Below are 21120 nucleotides of genomic sequence, written 5' to 3'. Positions count from 1 at the left end.
AGGATAGGGACCCGTCTACGGCCATCAGACCAGGTGCTGAATAAACTGCCCCATGGTCGAAAAACCCAAGATCTCTGCGTTGGCACCAGCCCCTGAGCCACGTGTTTAACAGGTGGGCTTTCCTGGTCCTCTCTGTACCCCTCCCTGTCACCGTAGGGATGGACGAAAACACTACCTGCACTCCCGCTCCGTCCACTAACCGTCCCAGCCCCCTAAAGTCTCTTTTGATTGCCTTCAGGCTTCTGTCTTCAATGTCGTCACTGCCCGCCTGGACTATCAGAAGAGGATAATAATCAGAGGGGCGTACCAGGTTGGGAAGCTTCCTGGCAATGTCCCTGACCCTGGCCCCAGGGAGGCAGCAGACTTCCCTACAGGTAGGGTCAGGCCGACAAATAGGGCCCTCTGTTCCCCTGAGGAGAGAGTCTCCCACAACAATCACCCTTCTGTCTTTCTTGATGGAGGCAGTCCTGAATATGAGGGAATGGCAAAAAGCTGCAGCAGGGGAGGTTCAGACTGGACATTAGGAAGAATTTCTTTATCATGAAAATGGTCAGACCCTGGAACAGGCTTCATAGACAGTTGTTTGATGCCCCAGGCTTGTCAGTACTCAAGAGGCATTTAGGTAATACTCTTATTAATAATAGGCTTAGTCACTTTTGCTTAGCCCTGAAGTGGTCAGGACTACATGGTCAGTGGACTGGATGATCTTTGAAGGTCTCTTCCAACTGAACTATTCTATTCTAGTCTATTGTAGTACTATTATCTGTCATGGTCCAGGTCTTCATCTTATGTTACAGATTCTCTTACTGCATTCAGCTTCTACGTACAGCTCAAAGGGCTAGTTGGACACTATTACTTTGGTCAGACTATATTTGGTCTGCATTAACTTTATGTAGTCTCAATTAACTTTATTTAGTCACATCAAAATAAGGCACATTTACATTACCTACATGAAGTATGGTATTTTGGGATAAAAGAATGTAAGTATGCATGCTTTTGTGTAAGTGTTGATTGAGCCCTTCATGGCATATCATGATTTTTTATATATATATATGTACACACACACACATATATATGGGTGTGTATATATAGCTAGACCGAAGTAATTAAAAAAGGTTTTACTGCTTTAAATCAGGACTTCTCAATAGTATTTTACATCAGTAGCCACAAAAGTACCTGAAGTGGGTGGTGCACTTAGGTTTACAGTGGCATCCAAAATAATTGTAATCCATTTGTTCCATGTAATAGTTCCTGAATTTGTGACAGGGCTAGGGAAATGGAGTGGGGTGGGCAGAAGTTTTTTTTTTTTTTTAAGTTTAGGCTTATACATTCTACTTTACTTTTGTTCATATTAAATATATATGAAGACATGTTCTTTGGTTCTTTTTTGTTCATTTGTTGTTTTGTTTTTTCCAAATAAGGGTATAATAACGGAGATAGGGGCAACAATCTCTATTTCGTTGGTTTTTATTGTCCCTTGCTATGGTGTACAGATCGGAGTTGTCTTGATATCTCTTTTTCTTTCCTTCTGAGGTAGGTAATTATGTTTTTTTTTTTTTTTTTAGTACCATGGCACAGCCTTTTGGTGTTTTTTTTTGTTTGTTTTTTTTTGTTTTTTTTTCTTCTCAGAATAGTTGAGAACAGCTGTTCATTTTCCCTGAAATGATGTGCTGATACAATTGCTGCTCTTCTTTGTTAAACATGCAAGCCAGAAGTTTCAGGTTGCCAGGCCTCTGTTTTTCTATTTGTTTGTTTATTAAAGAAAGCTATGTTACAGAGGGATTTTCTATACATCTTTTTCCTGAGAGAGAAAACTAGGGCATTCAGCCTGAGAATGAATTTTACAGAAGGAATCTGTATATCTGATCTCAAATACATTAATCAGGAGCCTCCATCAGTTCTAGTGTTCTGAGTAGCCAGTTTGAAGACCTTCACCACTTGAGGGTGTTGTCTCATACTGCATATAATTTGCTCTGCCTTTGGGTGACTTCCAAAACAAGAACCCCTTTTCCTGTTACCAAAGCTTCATGCACTTGTTTCAGCTCTCTCTTGCAGTGGATCTAATGGTCATGAAGCTTCAGGATGTGTTAGATCGTTTCTCAAAACTCACAGAAAACAAACTCTGGTCTAGAATATGTGACTGCTAGATCTGACTTACGAGTAAGTTCACAGTCTGAGGTGGTACAAAATCACTCTGTAAGGCAACCTTTGATTAATGTAATTTGGATCAAGTGTAATATGACAATGCATCCTGAGAGAGGATGAAATGCCCTAGAATTTGGCTTTTGATCAATCATTATCTCCTTGTGCATCATCTGTAGTCTTTAAGGTTGCTGGTATCTGTAGGGAAATTTGAAAAAGGGACAGGAGAAGGAATGGGGCGAAAAAAAATCCACAAGTCATGTACACCAGGACTTTTTTTCCTTTGTTATTTTTCTAGTCAATAAGTAAAAAATCTTAACATCTTACTGAAAATAGGGTATCTCAGTTTAGTAAAGCCTGTCTTCATGAGTGAATTTGATGTGCTGCCCCCTGTCACAGTGGTTCAGCTTCCTATGCTTACAGTACTACTGTTGACAGTGACTTTATGGCTGACAAGCTAACTGCTAATGATTCATTTTATTCTGGAATTATTTAGCAGAACACTAAATTGATAGTGTATCTGGTACCATTTTTCTCAGCGCTGAAGGATCCTGTACTGTAAACAATTTAATTGTGTGTTATGGCTATAAGATTAATGCTAGCTTTCCTCTCAGATTTTCTCTCACAATAAGCATGTGTTGACCAGAATGGTGCTTTTGTCCTTGATATAAGTGTTACTACAAGCTTAAACTGTGAGTTATTTCTGCTGACATCATTCATACATAAGTAGTAAACACTTCAATTTGGAAAGCAAGGTAGCAGGAGTTAAAGCTACTTTGAGTTCTGACTAGAGTATATATTTACAATTCTTTTGACATGTGATCGTGCAGGAATAAAATCATGCTATGGAATCACAAAGAGATTCCTCTCTAAGAACAAGAAGACTTGGGAATGCCCAGTTTACCATTGCAGTGATAGATACACTGATTGTGCTCCTGAAATCAGTTAGTCCTCTTACTTTGACACAGGACTTGAATCTTTTCCGAGATATTTTGGAGATAGTGCTAAGAAAATAAGAGAACATGATAACTTCATATAGACAGAATTTATTCCTGGGAACACCACAATAGCTCAATACCTTCACAATTTTCCTGACAATGTTGTTGTTATGGACATTTGAAGGGTAGGATGGAATTACTCTGGTTCCTTCTTCACTTGACCTTATGCCATTACTAACACATCCAGAGCCAGTAGCCACTTCAGAGAAATACCTATTCAGGCTTTGAGTAAATAATGTATTTATGTTTACCAATGAACCTTTATTTATTTATTTATTTACCTGAAATTAATTATTTGTGTGCCTGAACATAAAAGAATGGTAGATCTGCTTTTAAGCATTCTTTGAAGTGTGCTGTGCAAATGCCTTTTATCACTCATATCGTGTTCTTGGTATTCAGTGTCTAGAACAATCAGTGTTTCTGCATTTTTACCATATCTTCATGCATGAGGAAACATATTGCATGTACTTGCTAAGCAGAAGCTCACAGCTTGAATGTGCTGGGTGTGCACTTCTCTACTATGACATAAGTATCTGCGTAATATAGCCAAAGGAATTGCATTATTCATCTCCACTTCTTTCACAGGTTCCTAAGACCCTGGATAGGTCGCTCTGGTCATCTGTGAGCTTTGTGACCTGTGCTAAGAACTTCAGAAGCTGTGGTGCATTCCTTTAGTGCTGTGTTGGCAGCAGTTAGTTGCTTGTACACCCAGAACTTGGCATTATTCTAAACACGTGAACTCTTGGCCTTGCAATGCTTCTATGGACATTTCTTTTTTTGTAGTGCTACATGCATGGCTATGCACAGAGCTAGGAGTTTCTTCCACTAAGATTCCTGGCAGCTTAGAAAATGTTAGGCTCTCCCTCTTGAGAAGGGAGGATTACAAGGATTTTGGATCTGATTACAAGGATTTTGGACAGTTAAAGCTTCAATAAGTCTTCATAAGTCTAGTATTTATTTATATGAGGTCCATCCAAAATGATTTTTGGTTAAATGTAATTTACTTTGGAGCGTTTTCAGAACTAAAAATAATTGCTCAATTTGTAGTATCAATAAACTAAAAGTACATACCAAGATGTTCTGGTACATATCATGATATTGAAAAATGTCATTACATTAAAAATCTTTGGTGTTCTTGTTTTATTTTTTTCTTGGTAATTACAATCTTCCCCTCAAATATTATTGACTCTTCTGGAGAAAAAGAAAACTTCGCTGAAATACATGTTTGGATTAAAAAATGGCTTAAGCTCCTGGTAAAAATTATACTAACTTCCGTGAGATTAATAAGTGACATTTAGTTTCTAATTTATTATTCCACGTTGTGATGGCAGAACTGGTAACAGCTGGATCTCAAGTTACATTTTGGCACTTGATGTTTGGTTTGCTTCATTTTAAAACTTCTTTCCATTTATTTAAATGTAGACTTTTCTTATTCTAGTGTTCAATCTTAAAAATCAGCCATCTAATAAATGTTTTCTTCATAGTCTAAGTTAAAATGAAGCTTAACTAATTTATCATTCAAGAAAAAGAGAATTCAACTTCTATTAGTTTGTTTGCACATGAAATACTTTTGTTACTTTAATAGAAACCATAAGGCTGTTTTCAGCCATAGTACCATATCCTAGATTGGTAAATTCTTAGTATTGTTTGCTCTTTCTTCTGTCCAGTCTCGGATGGGTCATTGTCTATGTTTGCCTGTATCAAATAAAAGCCACCATCTGATATTCTACAGGCCTGATACTTGGGAGAACTGCTGTCATACAAACTTGAAGTCCATAAATACAAACATAGGGATAAACCCAACCAGGTTGGCAGTCTCCTCTAATGGGATGAATCTCAGTGCTTGCTGAGTTAGGATTCTTATCTGTAACATTTGCAAAGGAACAGATTCCCACATTTGGGTATAGATAGGTCTGTCTTTCTCTGTTGTTAACTTCTAGCTATTTTGTCTCCCATTTTTCACCTTTTCACTTTCAAAGTGAATATTCTCAAGCCAGTGATTTTAAACAGAGTATGAAACAGTCTTGGATAAACTGGAGAGATGGGTATTAGTCTGTTGCAGTCTAGATACATGTGCAAAGCTGCATATGTAAGAGACAGGTCTGACAGCCTATGTTCTGTTCCCTTGCCAGAAGGAGATATGTTAACATTAAAGAAATGTATACCATTAGATTTTAAATTTTTTAGCCAGTAGGGCCGTGATCATAATATTCATGTGTTACTGTTGACAACTGTATGCAAGTTGAAAAGAAAACTATTATGATGTGCTAACTTTATTGCATCCCTTTAGTTAATATGTTTTCTTGGAAAAACTATTAGTCCTCTCCTTTTGTTGCCTTCAGGCTGCTGAACTAGCTGAGAGAAAGAAGCTGGAAAAACATCAAAAAATGAAAGATGACATGGATGAGATTTTCAGCCTCCTTCAGGGAGACTTACTTTCTGAAAACCCTGAGCAAGCCATCAGTTCCTTTGGTAGGCATCGTGTGATTACAGATCGGTGGAAGGGAATGAATCAGGATCAGCTGATGGCAATCCGTTCATCTCAACAGCAACAAGTTCTGGAGAAGATGGTATTTAAGCTTATGTGCATATTCTGTATTCTTGGTTGTGATAGCATTATAAGCGATTTGTGTAAAAGAAAATATATTTGTTTACTATGCACATCCCATTTTGAGACTGAAATTCAGAACAATAGAAAAATCAGAAATACTTTAATCATTCAAACTTAACACAATGTCTCTAAAGCAGTTGGGAAATGGCAGGGAGCAGCAAGAGTGGGCTGGAAGGTGGGTTGCTGTGGAGCCTAGGGCTAAGGGGCCTGGAGAATCTTGGGGCATGGTCCATGGTGACCCAGCAGGGGAGCAAGGTTCTGCACAGCCTGAGGGCCAGGCTTCACGTTGCTTGGTTTAGGACTTGAGACAGTATGAGCTGCCTGCAAGGGATGAACAGGTGTGGTCTGCTCCATAGGGAGAAAGGAGCCAGGAGCTGAGGATGACAGCAGAACAGGCTGCAGCAGAGCCTTATGGACAAGGTTACTTGAGCAAGGCAAAGAGAGTAGGTCCAGTGAACCTACTTGTGCATATTTCATAGTCTTAGATGTTTCTGAATGCAGTAGAACTTCCTTTCTACCATCCTGCACAACTATGAGTCACACTGTTGGATGGGGTTACAGTAGAAAAACTAAATATTGATGATAATTTCTGCTTTACAGGTGGATGGAAGCAGACATTCAAAATGAAGAAATCTGTATTTCCTTTGCAGTGATGAGTGTATTGGTGTAGTTAATGTGATGTAAGAAGCTGCTAACCTCATTTAGTGCAGGGGTTGAATTAGCTTAATGAATTTAAAAAGTGTTCAATTTTTTTATTTTTGAATCCCTGCAAAGTCCTATGTTACGTTATGTCTTGTAAACTCTATTATGAAAACTGAAATTAGAGTTGTCATTTCTCTAAGGGTATATTTATGAGACTCATGATAAAAATGCTTGAACTGGCTCTCCTCTGAACCTACACTAAACCCATTCAAGGGGTTTGAATATAGCTAAGGTGGCAGAACATGAGCCCTTCGAAGAAGGCTGAGAAGGTTTTTGCAGGCCCGGTTTCTTGACTCAGTTCGCTGTAATATCAGACACAAAGTGTGGAAGTGATGGTATAATGGAGAGATGGCAGAGAAGAAAATGGTTTGCATCTATCATCTGGTGTTGATGGTTCAGTTATTGCACTGAGTCAGCAATATTGTAAGCCATACTGATGATTGCTAAATTCTGAACTCAGGAAGTTCTGTGAACTCCTGCCAACAACTTCTTTAAAGAAAGAAAAGTCCATTGTGCTGATCTTGGTTTGGGGAGAGCTAATGTGTTGGAGAGAATGAACTACTGACACTATTGTATTTTTGCTAGGCAGCAGGCCTAAATTTCTTACCTTGTGCAGAGGTAGGAGTCTGTCTGTCTTGCTTCCTGGAAAAAAACAGCTTCCTAACCTGAAGTATTTTACTTCTGCCTAGTGCATGGGCTCCTACCTTGTTTGGAAGTGTGTATTTTTCTCCATATTTCAAGCACTACCCCTAGCATTCAGTAAAGACAAGCAAGTTTGTTGTTGGAGTGAATTTACCAATAAAATATTATATAGACTTTTTTGTCTTTGAGTAAAGACAAAAGAAAACTCTTCTTTTCCCTTCTATAGAGACTAAAAGAGGAAGAACACAGGAGAGATGCTGAATGGGATAGGCAAAGTATACTGGCTGCAAGAGCATGGTTGATTTTAGAGCAGCATCAACAACGGCAGAGTTGGGAACGCAGCCAAGCTCTGGATAGCATAAATGCAGAGCTATCCCAAGAGCAAAAATCAAAGTAAGTGCCAAAGTGTTGTCTTCTTTTCAAATAAAACTGCTACTAACACAGTTGCTTCAAAGAGCTTTTCTGCTTTAATTTTGTTTTTCTAATAAACTTACTGCAAATTTATACTTGTTAAAAAGTCAACTTAAGTCAACTTAACAGTTCAGCTTAAGAATGTTTTTCAGAACTGTTGAAAAAAACCTTCAAAATGTATGTTATGATGGTTACTGATGCATATATGGAATAATAGCTGGAATTCCTAAGCGTTCCACTGACAACAGATTAAGTTCATGTCAAAAAGTAGCAAATAAATACAGTTGGACAGTAGATTATATTATTGCTTCTGAAACAATAGGTGTTTATTTAATTTACCTTAGTTTTCTGAAACAACAAGGGTAGGTATCAACTGCCTTCAATAAGAACTGCTAGTTTCTGATACGTCAGGGCTAACAGCACATATGAAGCTTTTCCATTATGTATGAAGCTTTTCCATTATGTAGGTAATTCTTTAGCTAACCAGTGGACACGGTGGGTAGGTGTTTCTGCTGTGCTGAGAAAGTGGGAAGATAATATGTGAAGGAAAACCAAAAATCAAGCCAAATGATTCAGTGTTCTTATCTTCCAGTCTGTTTTTATTTTTATTTTTTTTTTGTTCTCCTTTTCCATGAATGCATGCATACATCTTGCAAAAGAATATCCAGTACCTGGAGCTTTCTTGTTATACAAGCAAAACATTCTGAGTTGTGTTAATTTAGTTTTTCACTATGAGACTTTTGGAAGGTTATTTTAGGATGAGAAATAAAATCTGCTCTATCAAGATATGATATACATTTTGAAGATAGAGATAGACTTACCTTTAATTCCATTTCTAATAATTCTGGATTTTATGAACATTTCTGAGTTTATACTTTAAATCTTTATGTTTCTCTTCTACATAATGAGAAAACATATACTAACTGCATATTTTGCTTTTGTTTATTGCTAGGAAAATTTATCTTAAAGAAGAAGAATATTCAAATGTCCCAACAAGCCAGTACTTTGCACAGTTTAATACAACCAGTCGATGACATCCTAGATACATCAATCTGAAATATATAGAAGTATGTAGACTTATTAAATTTTTTAACTGAGCAGTCCTTCTTCATGTTGCTGCTGCTGCTCTTTATTTTTATGTACTCCCTATGCTGCTTAAACAGTGCACTTGAACTAGAGGACAGCCTGTTAGGCTACATTTGTGCCAGGAAGAGGAAAACACTAATAATTTTTAAACAATATTGTTTTTCTAAAAAGTTATAGTTGATTCTGTAATTAGGTTGTTTGACCATTGTGTCTGAGGCTTAACTGTAATACTTGCTATATCTATGTATTTAGAAATTTTTGGAATTTCTGGAAAGAAATCACAATTTAAAATGTAATGTTACTTGAGGCAGCATGGTCAGAGAGAATGGTGCCTGACATAGATCATAGAGATCACAGGTGACAGAAACTTAGCCACATTTTATGGGAGGGAAGAAAGATGGCTTAGGTAGAAAGTTGTAGGGCTTTTGTTTTGTTTTGTTTTGTTTTAAATTGGAAAAAAAATGAAATGAGGAAGAAATGGACAAGGTGATCAGAAGTGCAGAGGACAAGGTGATCCTGAATAGCAGAAACAAGAAGAAAAAATGTGTATGTTTACCTAGGTGATTATAGCAGTGAGGTATGTCACAGAAATGTAATGAATTACATTAAGTGGGGGAAAGTATTTCTACATACACCATCACTCATTAGATATAATGGAGAAAACTAAGGGGCAATGTGCTTGTAAGGGAAAGTGTAGGGAGAGCTTAAATTGTGAAGAAAGAGTGGGGGGAAGTAGGCATGCACCAAACAAAACCAAGGAGTAAAAGTTCTCTGTGTGTAGGGTAATTCATGGAAACAATTTGTTTGCCTTATGGTTAAATAATTGTCTTACTGATTGAAGAGCCAGGCACTGGTATTTGAAAAATGGGGAAGTGAAACACATGGGAAGAATATATGGAGATGCAAGGTAAGTAACTACATAAGATAAATGGATATGGAAATATCCAAAAAAATGAAATACATGAGGGGAAGAGATGATGTGCAAAAGACTGGAAAGAGAATTAGAAGTCAATGATCTAAAGTAGTAGAAAGAATGAAAGACAGACAGATAGTCAGATGAACATTTAAGACCATTAAGAGATTGTGTGTTCTAAATAAAAACAGAGGCTGTTTATGAGAGTTAGTCTTGAAATAAGTATGTGTAGCTTGCATGAATCTTGGGGTAGAAGCATCCTGATGATATTGGCACAGAGTCCACTGATTCTTCTTTGTATCAAGATAAGTGATAACTTCAAATTCTGGTGAAACAGGTTGAAGATGACTCCACCATGCTAATTAGGAAAGATGTTTAAAGAAACTGAGTCAGAGATAAACTCTCATCTTTGTGAAAATACTATCTACCAAGGTTCTCAAGGTAGATAGTATTAGAAGGATTTTGAGATGTTTAAGGAAGCATTCCTTGAAAGGACTCCTCAAACAGGTCTGTTTGCTTAGCTGAAATTGTGGCCCCATGGGATCAGGCTAATACAACTATTTACTGTTTTGAGTCATGCAATAACAGTAGTTGGGAAAAGTCTGTTGTGTTTAATCCCACTAGGTAGAGAGGTGAAAGAAAATCAAGTATAACAAGGAAATGAGTAAAGAAATGTCTCAGTACACAATAACCCATAGCAAGAAGAAATGTCCTCATGTTAGTTTATTAAAACAACTGAAACTAATTGTGATATAGATAGAAATGAGACAGAAAAGGGGTGTGGCTAGAAAACAGGAACTGAAAATGTGCTATTCAGGAAAGTTGGTAGATGAGGGGGAACACACTGCACTGTTAATGATGAGATTGACGTATAAGATTTAAGAAGGGATGGGGTGTTCAAGAGATGCTAATATGACAGCATTTGAAAATTCATTTGTCAGGCTGGGTTTCAGACATGGCTAGCTATCTTTGTATTATTACCAAGTACTGTAGCGTATTAAGTTACCAAACCAGGGAGTTGATCTGGTTGTTTTAAAATAGAAAGGCCACCAAATGGGGTGGGAGGCCAAGACAATAGTTTTCATTTAACTAAAGTTTTTTCTTGATCTGTGATGAATATTTCAGGTTCTGACTCTTTTTTTCTTCCTTTTTTTCCCCCCCCCTTACTTAAGTTTTAGTTACCTGACAGAAAAATGAATAAAGAACCACTGAAAAGCTCATGATGTTGTTGTCTTCATTTGTTCAGCTTCTGTGAGTGTCTACAGCCTTTACGACTGTAAGAAGTATTTACCTACTGGCTTTCTTGAAAGATTTTTGAAGTTAGTTTGAAACTTTTGAAAACTATTTGAAGTTACAAAAGGGAAACACTTCTCAGTTACACTGTGAATAAGCCTTTACACAGAAACTCAAGAGGACAATTCAATAACTGGGTAGGATCAGACATCCTTAAATTTCCCAGCAAACTTTTAGTTTCATCAATCATATTTGCAAGAAAAAATATACTGCATTCTATCTGTTTCAGAATACAAAAAGTTAAATTTATTTTAGATCTTAAAAAAAAGAGGCACAATTGAATTGTAGAGAGCATGCTTAATGTGAAATAATTAATGATTGCTGATATTTTATACAAATTTACTTTATTTTTAGTGAGACACATTTTCAGTTGGCTTATCTCACCTGAGTAAGTGAAGTGTCAAAGCACAGTAGTATCTTAACTTGTGTGGCTGTATGACAAGACGTTTGACTGTTGTATTCAGCCATTAGCTGAAGGCTTTAAAAGTGCTTTTGAAATGTCATTCTCATAACTTTTACTACCGAATATAGAAAGAAACAGATACGGTGTATTAAAAGAGTATTAATTAATTGTAGGAACTGTTTGTTGATTTCCATTACTGAGACCATATTTTCTTTTGATATTTATAAATATTTATTAGAAATACAGCAGTGTAAAAGACAGTATCTTCCATATAAGGATATGGATAGCTAATTGGAATAAGTTTAAAAAAAATAAAAAGAAAAATCACAGCTGTTGGAAGTAGAGGGCTAGCAACCACCTTGTTATTTATTTATTTATTTATTTTTACTTTTTAAAAACACCCAAGTACTAAATAAGATATTCCTAGCACTGTTCAGTTCCTATTATTGTCCTTATGACTAGCCTATTTAATTAGATGCTACATACTACAAAATCATCCAGATGTTTAAACGGTCTTCATGGAGCATCACTGAAATAATTGGGGTAAGGAGTAGACACTAGGATTTTATTTCAGGGAGGAAAATGGTGATTAGTTCCTATCATGTTTACATTTACATTTAAATTTTTTCTTGTATCACAGTTTTCTGCACTACTGATACTTCGAATTAATAATTTGGGAAAAGGTATGTGTGTAAAGCTTAAAAACAATTTACAATGGTTGAATTGAGTTCAATATATTTTTTTTTCAGATTTTTGTACATTGAAATTTTTAATAATATCATACAATGTATGCACAAACATTTTTCTTTTACTCTTCAGTAGTCCTCCCAGGAATAAGTAACTTAATGTTACAGGCATTTTTCTTACGAAACTTTAAATTTCTTTGGATGTCGATACTATGTTATAGGTTAACTTTTTTTTCCTTCTTTGAAGGGATCACTAACATGAGATTGATCTTTGTATAGCAACACTTTTTTTTAATTTCTTTTGAAAAAAAAAATAATGTTCTAATACTATTAAATTGATGGATGTTGGTGCAAGCAAAATTTACACAGCTAATACTGCCAGGACTAGATTATTCCCTGTCCGGTCTAGTCATTCACCTACTTTAGAATCATAGAATGACTGGGTTGGGGGGCATGTTATAGATCATCTAGTTCCCACTCCTCTTCGTGAGTTATGTCTGTGGTGGTAGCCTTTTAACAATATCTACTTCCTTTTAATTTTTCAAGGTTATACTTTTATAACATTGGCATTAAGCATTGTATTGAACATCACATATAACAATGTTGATATTTAATTTCCATGCTGCAAAGGCAATTATTAAATTTAACTTGCAGGTCACTGTCTATGCCTTGTAATACAATTTTGCTCATTGTGAAATACTTATTCTAGTTGCATTTAGTTTTGCTATAAACAAGATTAATGTAGTAAAAAAGAAAAAAAGGTGGATCTATAGATGAACATAAACATGCAGGTAAAAAGGTGAAGTGGTATTGATAGAATATACATGCAAAGTGTCCATGATTTTGTTGAGCTGAATAAGGGTGATTATTTTCATATATATATATGAAAATATATATATGCGGGGACTTTCTCTGTTCTAAATCTCAAGTGAAGATCTGACCCAAGCAAATTCTCACTATAGAAGATTCTCATGGCAATCAATGTCTTGTCAAAGCTCTTTAGTGTCAATGTACTGGTGTTCTTCTGAATTAGACATTTCAATTTTTTACCAGCGTAGTTTGGTTGGAACAGCCCTTAGTATGGTTATGGTATACTAATAGTGCATTATGCCAATATAGTATAGTTGTTTAAATACACAGGATTATGCTGACTTGGTATATGTGTGCCTAACAGATGGTATAAAGCTACTATTGTGAAACATTTACCATTGTTGATTTCAAATATGTGTTACAGCAGTGCAAACACTGCACATAGACCCATTTATGTATTGATCAATTTATCTTTTTAATAGTACTTACAAATTGGATTGGTACAAATCTTTTTGTGTTTCATGAGAACATGAGCTAGCTAATTATATGTAAACGAAGTGTATTTTTCAGTGTATCTGGCTATTTGTAATGTAGTGCAAAATGCATAGTTACGGCTTTGAAATGATAGGAATGAGCAAATAAGTGTTTGAAATTCTGTGTATGTCTACCTTTGTTCCATTTCCTTTTCCAAAAGAAGGACTAAGAAATGCAGCAGAACAAGCATCCACTAAGCAATACTCTGATGGCAGGAATATTAGATTCCAGCCAGCTTCCAGCAAGCTTTCTCAGGGACATCCAAAGCCATAGGTGATGTCATTACATCTAGTGATTGTGACAGCAGTCTTGCACTTCTTGAATCCACATAAATTTAGCATCTAGGATGTCTTGTTGTTGACTCAGCACCTTTTTCAATTTGTTTTTGAACCTGACATCTAGCTTCATTTCGTGCTTGATATTTTTTTTATCAAAATACAGGAAACAGCTCTTCATCTTTCTAAAGTATTATCTACATATGTTTTAAGATCCCTGCTATATCACAGTTTAACATAAGGCTGAAGAATCCCTAGTTTGTTCAGTTATTCCTCTTTAAAAGGCTATCCCATGGATTTCTTAGTCCTTGTTTCCCATTACTGTACTTTTTCAAATTTTACAGCATATCCTTTTTGAAATGTGGGGTCAGACAATTATGTCAATGACATTTTCTGTTTTATTCCCTGTTTTCCATAGTAATTCCTAACCTCCCTTTTGTTTTCTTGGCCATTGTTGATCACTGAGAAGCATTTTCATAGAACTCTTCTGTAACTCAGAGGTCTTTTTCTCAGTGAAAGTGGTTAGTTCAAGGCCATCAAAATTAATATATTTTTGGTTTTGTTGCTTTCCTCTCTCTTCCCACATTCCCCCATATGTCAATTAAGAGGTCTTTGTAGTGAAGTTCAACTACTATTTAGTCTCCTGAACACTCAGTATCACTATAAACATAAATGAAACAAACAAAACAAAAAATTCTCTTAAACTGTCCACTGACATGAGAATGTTCTCTTCCAAGAATGCAGAATTTTTCCAGTTTTAGCTATTAATTAAAAGTTTAAGAAAAAGTAACTGCTGTTTTATTTGCTATTTTACATGAATATTTGGCTGAGGTACTAAATTGTGATAATGTAATATCATCTCTTTCCCCAGTTTACAAAACCCAGAAAAAGCTTATAATAGTCTTTCAGGTTTTAGTGGGGTTATGATCAGAATAGGCAAGGTTCAATTCTTTTTTTGGTCAGCCTACTATCGCAATTTAGTGCAATTAAACATGACAGTAAATGAAGGATAGCTTCAAAGTGAGATGTAATACTTCTATTAACATTAGTGCGTTTGCATAGCACAGGAAAGATGTTTAAAGTGTATCACCTGCTGAAGAAAAACACATTGAGAAACAAATCATGTTTTTTGTTCAAAAAAAGTCCAAACAGAAAACCAAAAATCCACAGGAGTAAACAGACCTGTAAAATTATTTCTTAGTGTTATCCTGACTCAAGTTTGATGACTCAGTAGACTTTTTCATCAGTATTACTGATGCAAATGTTCATGTGTGAAGTCTGTATACTAATAGAGATTTGCAAGAGTTTACTTTTCAGTATTGGCTAATTGCTGCTGTTACTTTGGCAAGTTGCATAAGCAAGTAGTGAAGACTGAAGTTAGTGACATTAAAGAGATTTCAACTCTTGTTAACATAGCCATTTCAAATACTGAAGATTTATTATAGAAAGTGAAAAAGTAACAATTCTGTGACCTTCTATTCTGTTTCATATTTGTGTGAGGATCATGAGGTTTATTTTTTCAAAAGAAAGTAGAGTACACTCTCATATCCAGTTTTTGGCTCCTTGTGTTAAACTAAAGGTATAATTTAGTATGCAATCCAATTCACAAGGCCATTAGCCTCAAAATTTGGCAATGTAGAAACCTTTTTTATATTAATCACACATCTGATTAACTAATCAAGGCAAACGTTATTCATAGACAAGCAGGTATATTGATTTTGATATTGGAAAAATATGCAGGATAAAAGGTTTTGAATGGATATATAATATCAATGGATATACAATATCCAATAGATATACAATATCCAATATACAAGGTTTTGAATGGATAATCTAAATTTACTTGCATTTTCTGGTTTTCCAACTGCAAAGACAAAATTGAGTTTACTACCAACATTTCACTTAAAGCTGCAAATTACTTTCTTCTTATCTACCGTTACTTTAGTAATGTTAATAAACAAATAAAAGCACTTAATGGAGGAAGCCAAGTCAGTTCTGCTTTTCCGACTTTAATTGTGCTGTTCTTTATTTGCTGTTTTTTACTTTAATTATACTGTTCTTTATTCTTTCACATACCTGACATTTATTTCCTGAAAATGTTGTGTTTGTTCCCAGCTCTCTAATCCAATAAAAATATACTTCAAATTTCTTCAAGCAAGGAAATACTCTGTATGAATTAGGGATAAATTTAATGTTAAGTCTGTTTCTGTAAACTGTGTGTGATATTTCAATCGTATAATGTTGCAGTTCTTAATGGAGTGAAACACTTCTCAAATGGCAGCACACAGAACCAGGAGAAATTAACTATCTAGCAGACATTCTACTCACAAGCTGAAAATATAAAGGAAGTATGAGGATCAAGATTATATATATATATATATTTTTTTTTTTTGAAAGCAGAGATTTATTTATATAGGAAACTATTCCATGTTTAAGGGTGGCTTTAGGTTATTGTTTTTTTTATGAATTTCAACTACATTATCACTATTGTTCTGTAAGTTTCTGTTGTTAAAGACATATTTTTGTACCCTTTTCTGCATGAATCTGAACAATTTTCTATAGGGCTTAAGCATGCTTTCTGTTGGTTTAAGTATTTCTTAAAAGATACCGTGTTCTTTTCTTCAAGCTTTGTTACAAGAGCTATTAAGTGTGACTGCACTGGGCAGGCAGATGCCTTACTGATTGTATTTGTTACCTGCATTTTACAGAGTTAGCTTCAGAAGGCTATTCATTACTGCAGTTTAAAGCAATGGTTCTTCTTGATTAACTACCATTAGGAGAATTGATTAAAATGTATACAAGACACTCATCATGAAAACTGGGTGCCATAATATAGATATGTCCCTTTTCTAGAAAAATAGACTTTAGATACTTTACTGGTCGATAGAGAGTGAAGTATTTGCATAAGAATTTGATAGTCGGGAGAGGAGGACATTGTTATTTGAAGTTTTCTTTCTATGGATGCTCGAACTCACAGATGTTTAGCAAAATTATAGTGAACTTTGACCCTGACAAATATAATTCCTGCAGCTTCCTATTAGCAATCCTAATTCGTCACAGAAGAAACCACAAAAATTTTGTCTGTAGAAAAAAAAAACAGTGCAAGTATTGAGGATCCTGATGCATCTTTATACAAGCTTAAAACAAAGCAGCAATCCAATACGTGCTCTGGCTTTCCCAAAAGAGTATTTCCTATCATTGTGGTGGTGCTTGAAATATGCTTTAAAAAGAAAGACTACTGTGAGTACTAGCTATCTATTTGTGAGCCAGTATATAAAAATGAAAATTACTCAGCTTTAAGCTTTATTACATTTTCTGATGTTGTTCCATCAATATATCTTAGTTCGTACTACATCCTTAATTGAAAATTCTAGAAAAGAAGTTATGATTGGGAAATACTGCATATGCAGGAAAAATTGACCAAAAGGGATAGCCAACTACATAAAGATGATAAATATTTTTAAAACAAAAGATTTCCTTGGTAATACTAAAATATTATTTCCTGTTTTATTGTTATAACTGGCAATTAAGTGATGAGATATTAAAACAGGTGTTAGGAAAATTGGATAGAATACTTGAAACCAACAACACTGCTCTGGCGCAGGATGAATGAGTAAATAAGTAAAAAAGTGGGTGAGGAAAACAATAAAAGGAGTGAACAGTTTAATAATGTAGTATGTGACAAGTGTGTTACGTTAGTTTGAAGTTTCTTATAGTAGTTGGACTTTGATTGTTTTACCTGTTTGTTACTCAGTGACCAGCCTCCACAAACCATCTAGCTGGAAAATGCTATATGTCTTACCACGTGCAGAAGGAGCCACCGTCAGTTCCCAGGTTCATGCTTTTGCTGGGATAATTCAGTTTCAAGCACTGAAAAGTTTGATTTATGAATTCTTGGGAGATTCTGATCTCCCTATATCTGTAGAGACCTAAATCCAGCTCAGTTCTAAGTCCTAAATCTGTGGATTTAGGATTACTGAAATTACCTACCAGTATACATGTATGAGAATATATATACATATATAGATGTATATGAGAATATATATACATATATAAATGGTATACTTACCATTTTAGCCTAACAGTATATATGTATGAGAATGTAATGTCTACATGTAGATTAATATACATAAATTAATGTAAATGAAAGTGCAGTTTTCAAAGCCATCCGTTTAGCTCCTGCTGACTTTAAATAAATGAAAAATGACCGGGCTTCATAAGCTTTTTTTTTATTTCTTTTTTTTTCTTTTTTTCTTTTTTTTTTTTTTTCCTATAAAGAAAAGTATTTTTCATTGAAAGCTTCAATGATTAGAGAATGAGAGATTCTTCCAAGGCTAGCCAAGTGTTACACAGTTTGTGTAAAGCTGGGAAAGGGCTTATTTCTTCTATGAACTGCATTAAGGAAGGGTCTCCAAGTTCTTGGTTGTTCTATTTTGAGGCCTTAGTAGGATGTATAAAAATTATTACAAAACTAAGAGCATTAGTTATGTATGGCTCAAACAAATGAGCTCTACTGGTGTATACGTATGTATGTATGAAAGGTTTATAATATGTGTAAACCTAACCCCTGAGTGGAACCAGAGTTCCATTCAGTATCTCTCCTTGTTTTTCTGTTTTCCTCTTCCCTTCCTTCCCTGCCTTCCGAGTTCTGCTTAGGGCCTTCATTAGGTATATTTTATACAAATTAAAGGGAAAAGACAGCATTAGTAGAACTTCATTTATTAGATTGGACATATCTAATAAATGAAAAGAAACATGAAAAGATAAAGACTGAAATAGAGCGGACAGTTTGTAACATAGGCTCAGGAAGAAATCAGTTTACATGTTAAGCTCTGGAAAGAAAAGGAAATAGACCCAAGCCATCAAGAAATGGTAGTACAATAAAAATGAACAAATCTTTTTTTTAAAAAAAAAAAAAAAAACGTTTAAAATGAAAAGTAGATGGAAAAAATCTCTATAAAGCTTTCAAAGAGCCACTGAATTAACATGAGTGCTAACGTTGTTAGTAGGGAAAAGTTTGTGACATTATGAATACCTTCTTCTATAAGCTCAAGAAGCTCTGTTCTCATTTTAAAAAGTACTTGCTGCACATAAGTTAGCTAGCAAAATTGTATGCAGACAGAAAAGATATAGACGAAGGACTAATGTTTCCTGAAAAATATTAACATACTATGTGAAGTTAGTTACAGCTAATGACAAAAAACAGCAACTGTGAACAAATGGAAAAAACAGCATCTTTTTTTTCATTCCTACTTCTCAGTCAGTACTAGGAAAAAACATTGTTAACAACTCATATAAAATATAAGTATAGTTTTCTGTAGGGTCATAGGACAATTTCATTGATGCAGGGGTTAGTGCCAAGAATGTTTGTCTTAGAGGAAAACAGATTTTACAGTAGCTTACTAGAATCCTTTATGCTTTCAGATATCTAACCAAGAAACAGAATTGAAAATAATAACAAAAATCAGTAATACTGGTGGGAAAAAAGCAGGAACTGTAAAGGATGGCAGTATGAAAATGAGTAAGTTATGAAACTAATAACTAATACTTTGCACTTCTGAGCCTCTTGAGATCAATTTATAAAGAAAATATAGTTCACTGAGTTTCCAGTTGTGATATGGATCTTGTTGGTTGCAGGCATCATGTGAAAGTGAAAACCTGTACAACTACGGAATGCTCTCTGAAAACATGAGAAGCAGCATGTACCATGGTTGAGATAATGCAAGGCTACACTTTCTGTGACTTTTTCTCTCTGAAATGTTTGCCCCTGTTATTCTGACCAAGGAGTAGTTTACAAGGTGCATTGATTAATTAGCATTTTGCAAAGATTTGAGGTTTTGCCACACACATACTACACTCCCTTCCTTGCTCATTCCTGATTTAGTTGATTATACCTGCTAGTTTGATGAGAAATTACATATTCTGTACAGGCTCAATTGACACAGGACATTTAGGAAGGTTGCTCCTCTTGCAGTCTAGATACTTTTTTTGAGAGGTTAAACAGAAATCTTCAAATTTATTTCTGCATCCATTATCTAGCTTACAATAGAGATGGAAGAACACAAGCAAACAATGGGCATGTATTTCAAGCTACGTTTCATGTTGGAACAAATTAAGCAAAAAAAAAGTATATTTAGTATAGAAAAAGACAAGAACTCTCAGCAGTATTCTTCTGACTTGCAATTTTCTTTCCCATCTGAAAGACAGCCTTAGTTTTAAATTTAGTGTGTCTATAAATGTGCTGCAGAACTGTGAAATAATTCAGTTTGAGGAAATGTATCAGAGTGGAGGGAGGGGAAAAAAAAAAAAAAAGAAAAAAAAAACAACCTCTGTTAGATGTGAGAAAGGCTGAAAAGGCTTTAAAGTAATAGTACAGATATTTTTTTCTTCTGGAAATATGCCTTACGCTAAGGAAAACATATTTTGCATTTCTGCCAGATACAACCTATATGCCCTGAAGATAACAATCTAAGGCTCAACATCCCAAAGGCTTGGGGAAAAAGAAAGGCCTTTGTCTCCTTTATCAGTGTTCTACTATGTACTAGATGAGTATTATACTCTCCTTGATCAATACGAAATGTCAGCTTATTAGAAGAAGTTAATGAACAGCAAAAGTGTATGAAGTGTGGCCAGTTTAGCAAATAACTTCTCTCTAGTTATTCTAGTATTATTTGTTAATAAGATGGGCTGTTAAAGTTTCTTGTATAATAATCGTTACAGGGTTTATTGATCTACCTTACTATGAATTTAATTTTTTGTTCAGTAAAACATTCAGTAATGAATGTTTTGAATTCATTACTATGAATTCAATTTTCTTTTTTTTTTTTTTTTTTTTTTTGCATTATGTGTATTAATTTCAATGTTTTGCTTTGTTGGAAAATTTCATAGTGTGTAACTAACTACTCTAGGACTAAATACTAGATTGGTGATACTCTGCTAAGAGTAAATGTCAAGACAAAATATTTGAGTGATGCTAGCCTTTCTACTTAGAGATGAGTTTGTATGATAGATCTCTACCATATGAGAACTATGGTATTGAGGTATTGTGACGCAGTTATAGAAAATACTTCATGGATAAATGAAGTAGTGGTATTTAAACTTATCTTACAATAATTCATATTTGTAATAAAATTCCCTGTCTACCTCCCATGTCACTTAATTACACAAATTATATGGTTTGTTTAGAGCTACAGAACTCTTCCACTACCTGAAGGGTGCCTACAAGAAATCTGGGGAGGGATGCTTTGTAAGAGCACATAGTGATAGGACAAGGGGGATTGGTTTTAAACTGAAAGAGGGTAGATTTAGATTAAATATTCAAAAGCTCTTTACTCAGGGGTGGTGAGGTTGCCTGGAAAAGTTGTGGATGCCTCATCCATGGAAGTGCTCAAAGCCAGGTTGGATGGGGCTTTGAGCAACCTGGTCTAGTGGCAGGTGTCCCTGCCCGTATCAATGGAGGTGGAATTATATGATTTTTAAGGTCCCTTCCAACACAAACTATTCTGTGATACTAAAGGTGTGCTGACTGAGTAGCTACACAGCTAGCTTCAGCAGAAGTGTTGAGCCTCTGCTGCATCCTTTCCCTAAATGGGACCATTAACTTTGTTTTTTCCC

At 35.1% G+C, this 21120-nt stretch overlaps 1 protein-coding gene across 1 annotated transcript in view; it reads left to right on the top strand.

The window, feature by feature from the left end:
- RIBC2 (RIB43A domain with coiled-coils 2) overlaps window positions 1-10616 on the top strand; it is a 21447-nt gene extending 10831 nt beyond the window's left edge. Inside the window, exons 5-7 of the mRNA XM_035309667.1 lie at window positions 5483-5710; window positions 7322-7488; window positions 8459-10616. Coding sequence (XP_035165558.1) covers window positions 5483-5710; window positions 7322-7488; window positions 8459-8540 — 477 coding nt within the window. The 3' untranslated portion in view covers window positions 8541-10616. The remainder of the gene's footprint in view (window positions 1-5482; window positions 5711-7321; window positions 7489-8458) is intronic.
- Window positions 10617-21120: the final 10504 nt, after the last annotated feature.

This window comes from Oxyura jamaicensis, chromosome 1 (assembly GCF_011077185.1).
Source record: "Oxyura jamaicensis isolate SHBP4307 breed ruddy duck chromosome 1, BPBGC_Ojam_1.0, whole genome shotgun sequence".
Taxonomy (NCBI): domain Eukaryota; kingdom Metazoa; phylum Chordata; class Aves; order Anseriformes; family Anatidae; genus Oxyura; species Oxyura jamaicensis.
Note: the sequence above shows the minus strand (reverse complement) of the source record. Positions and strands in the feature narration are given on the sequence as shown.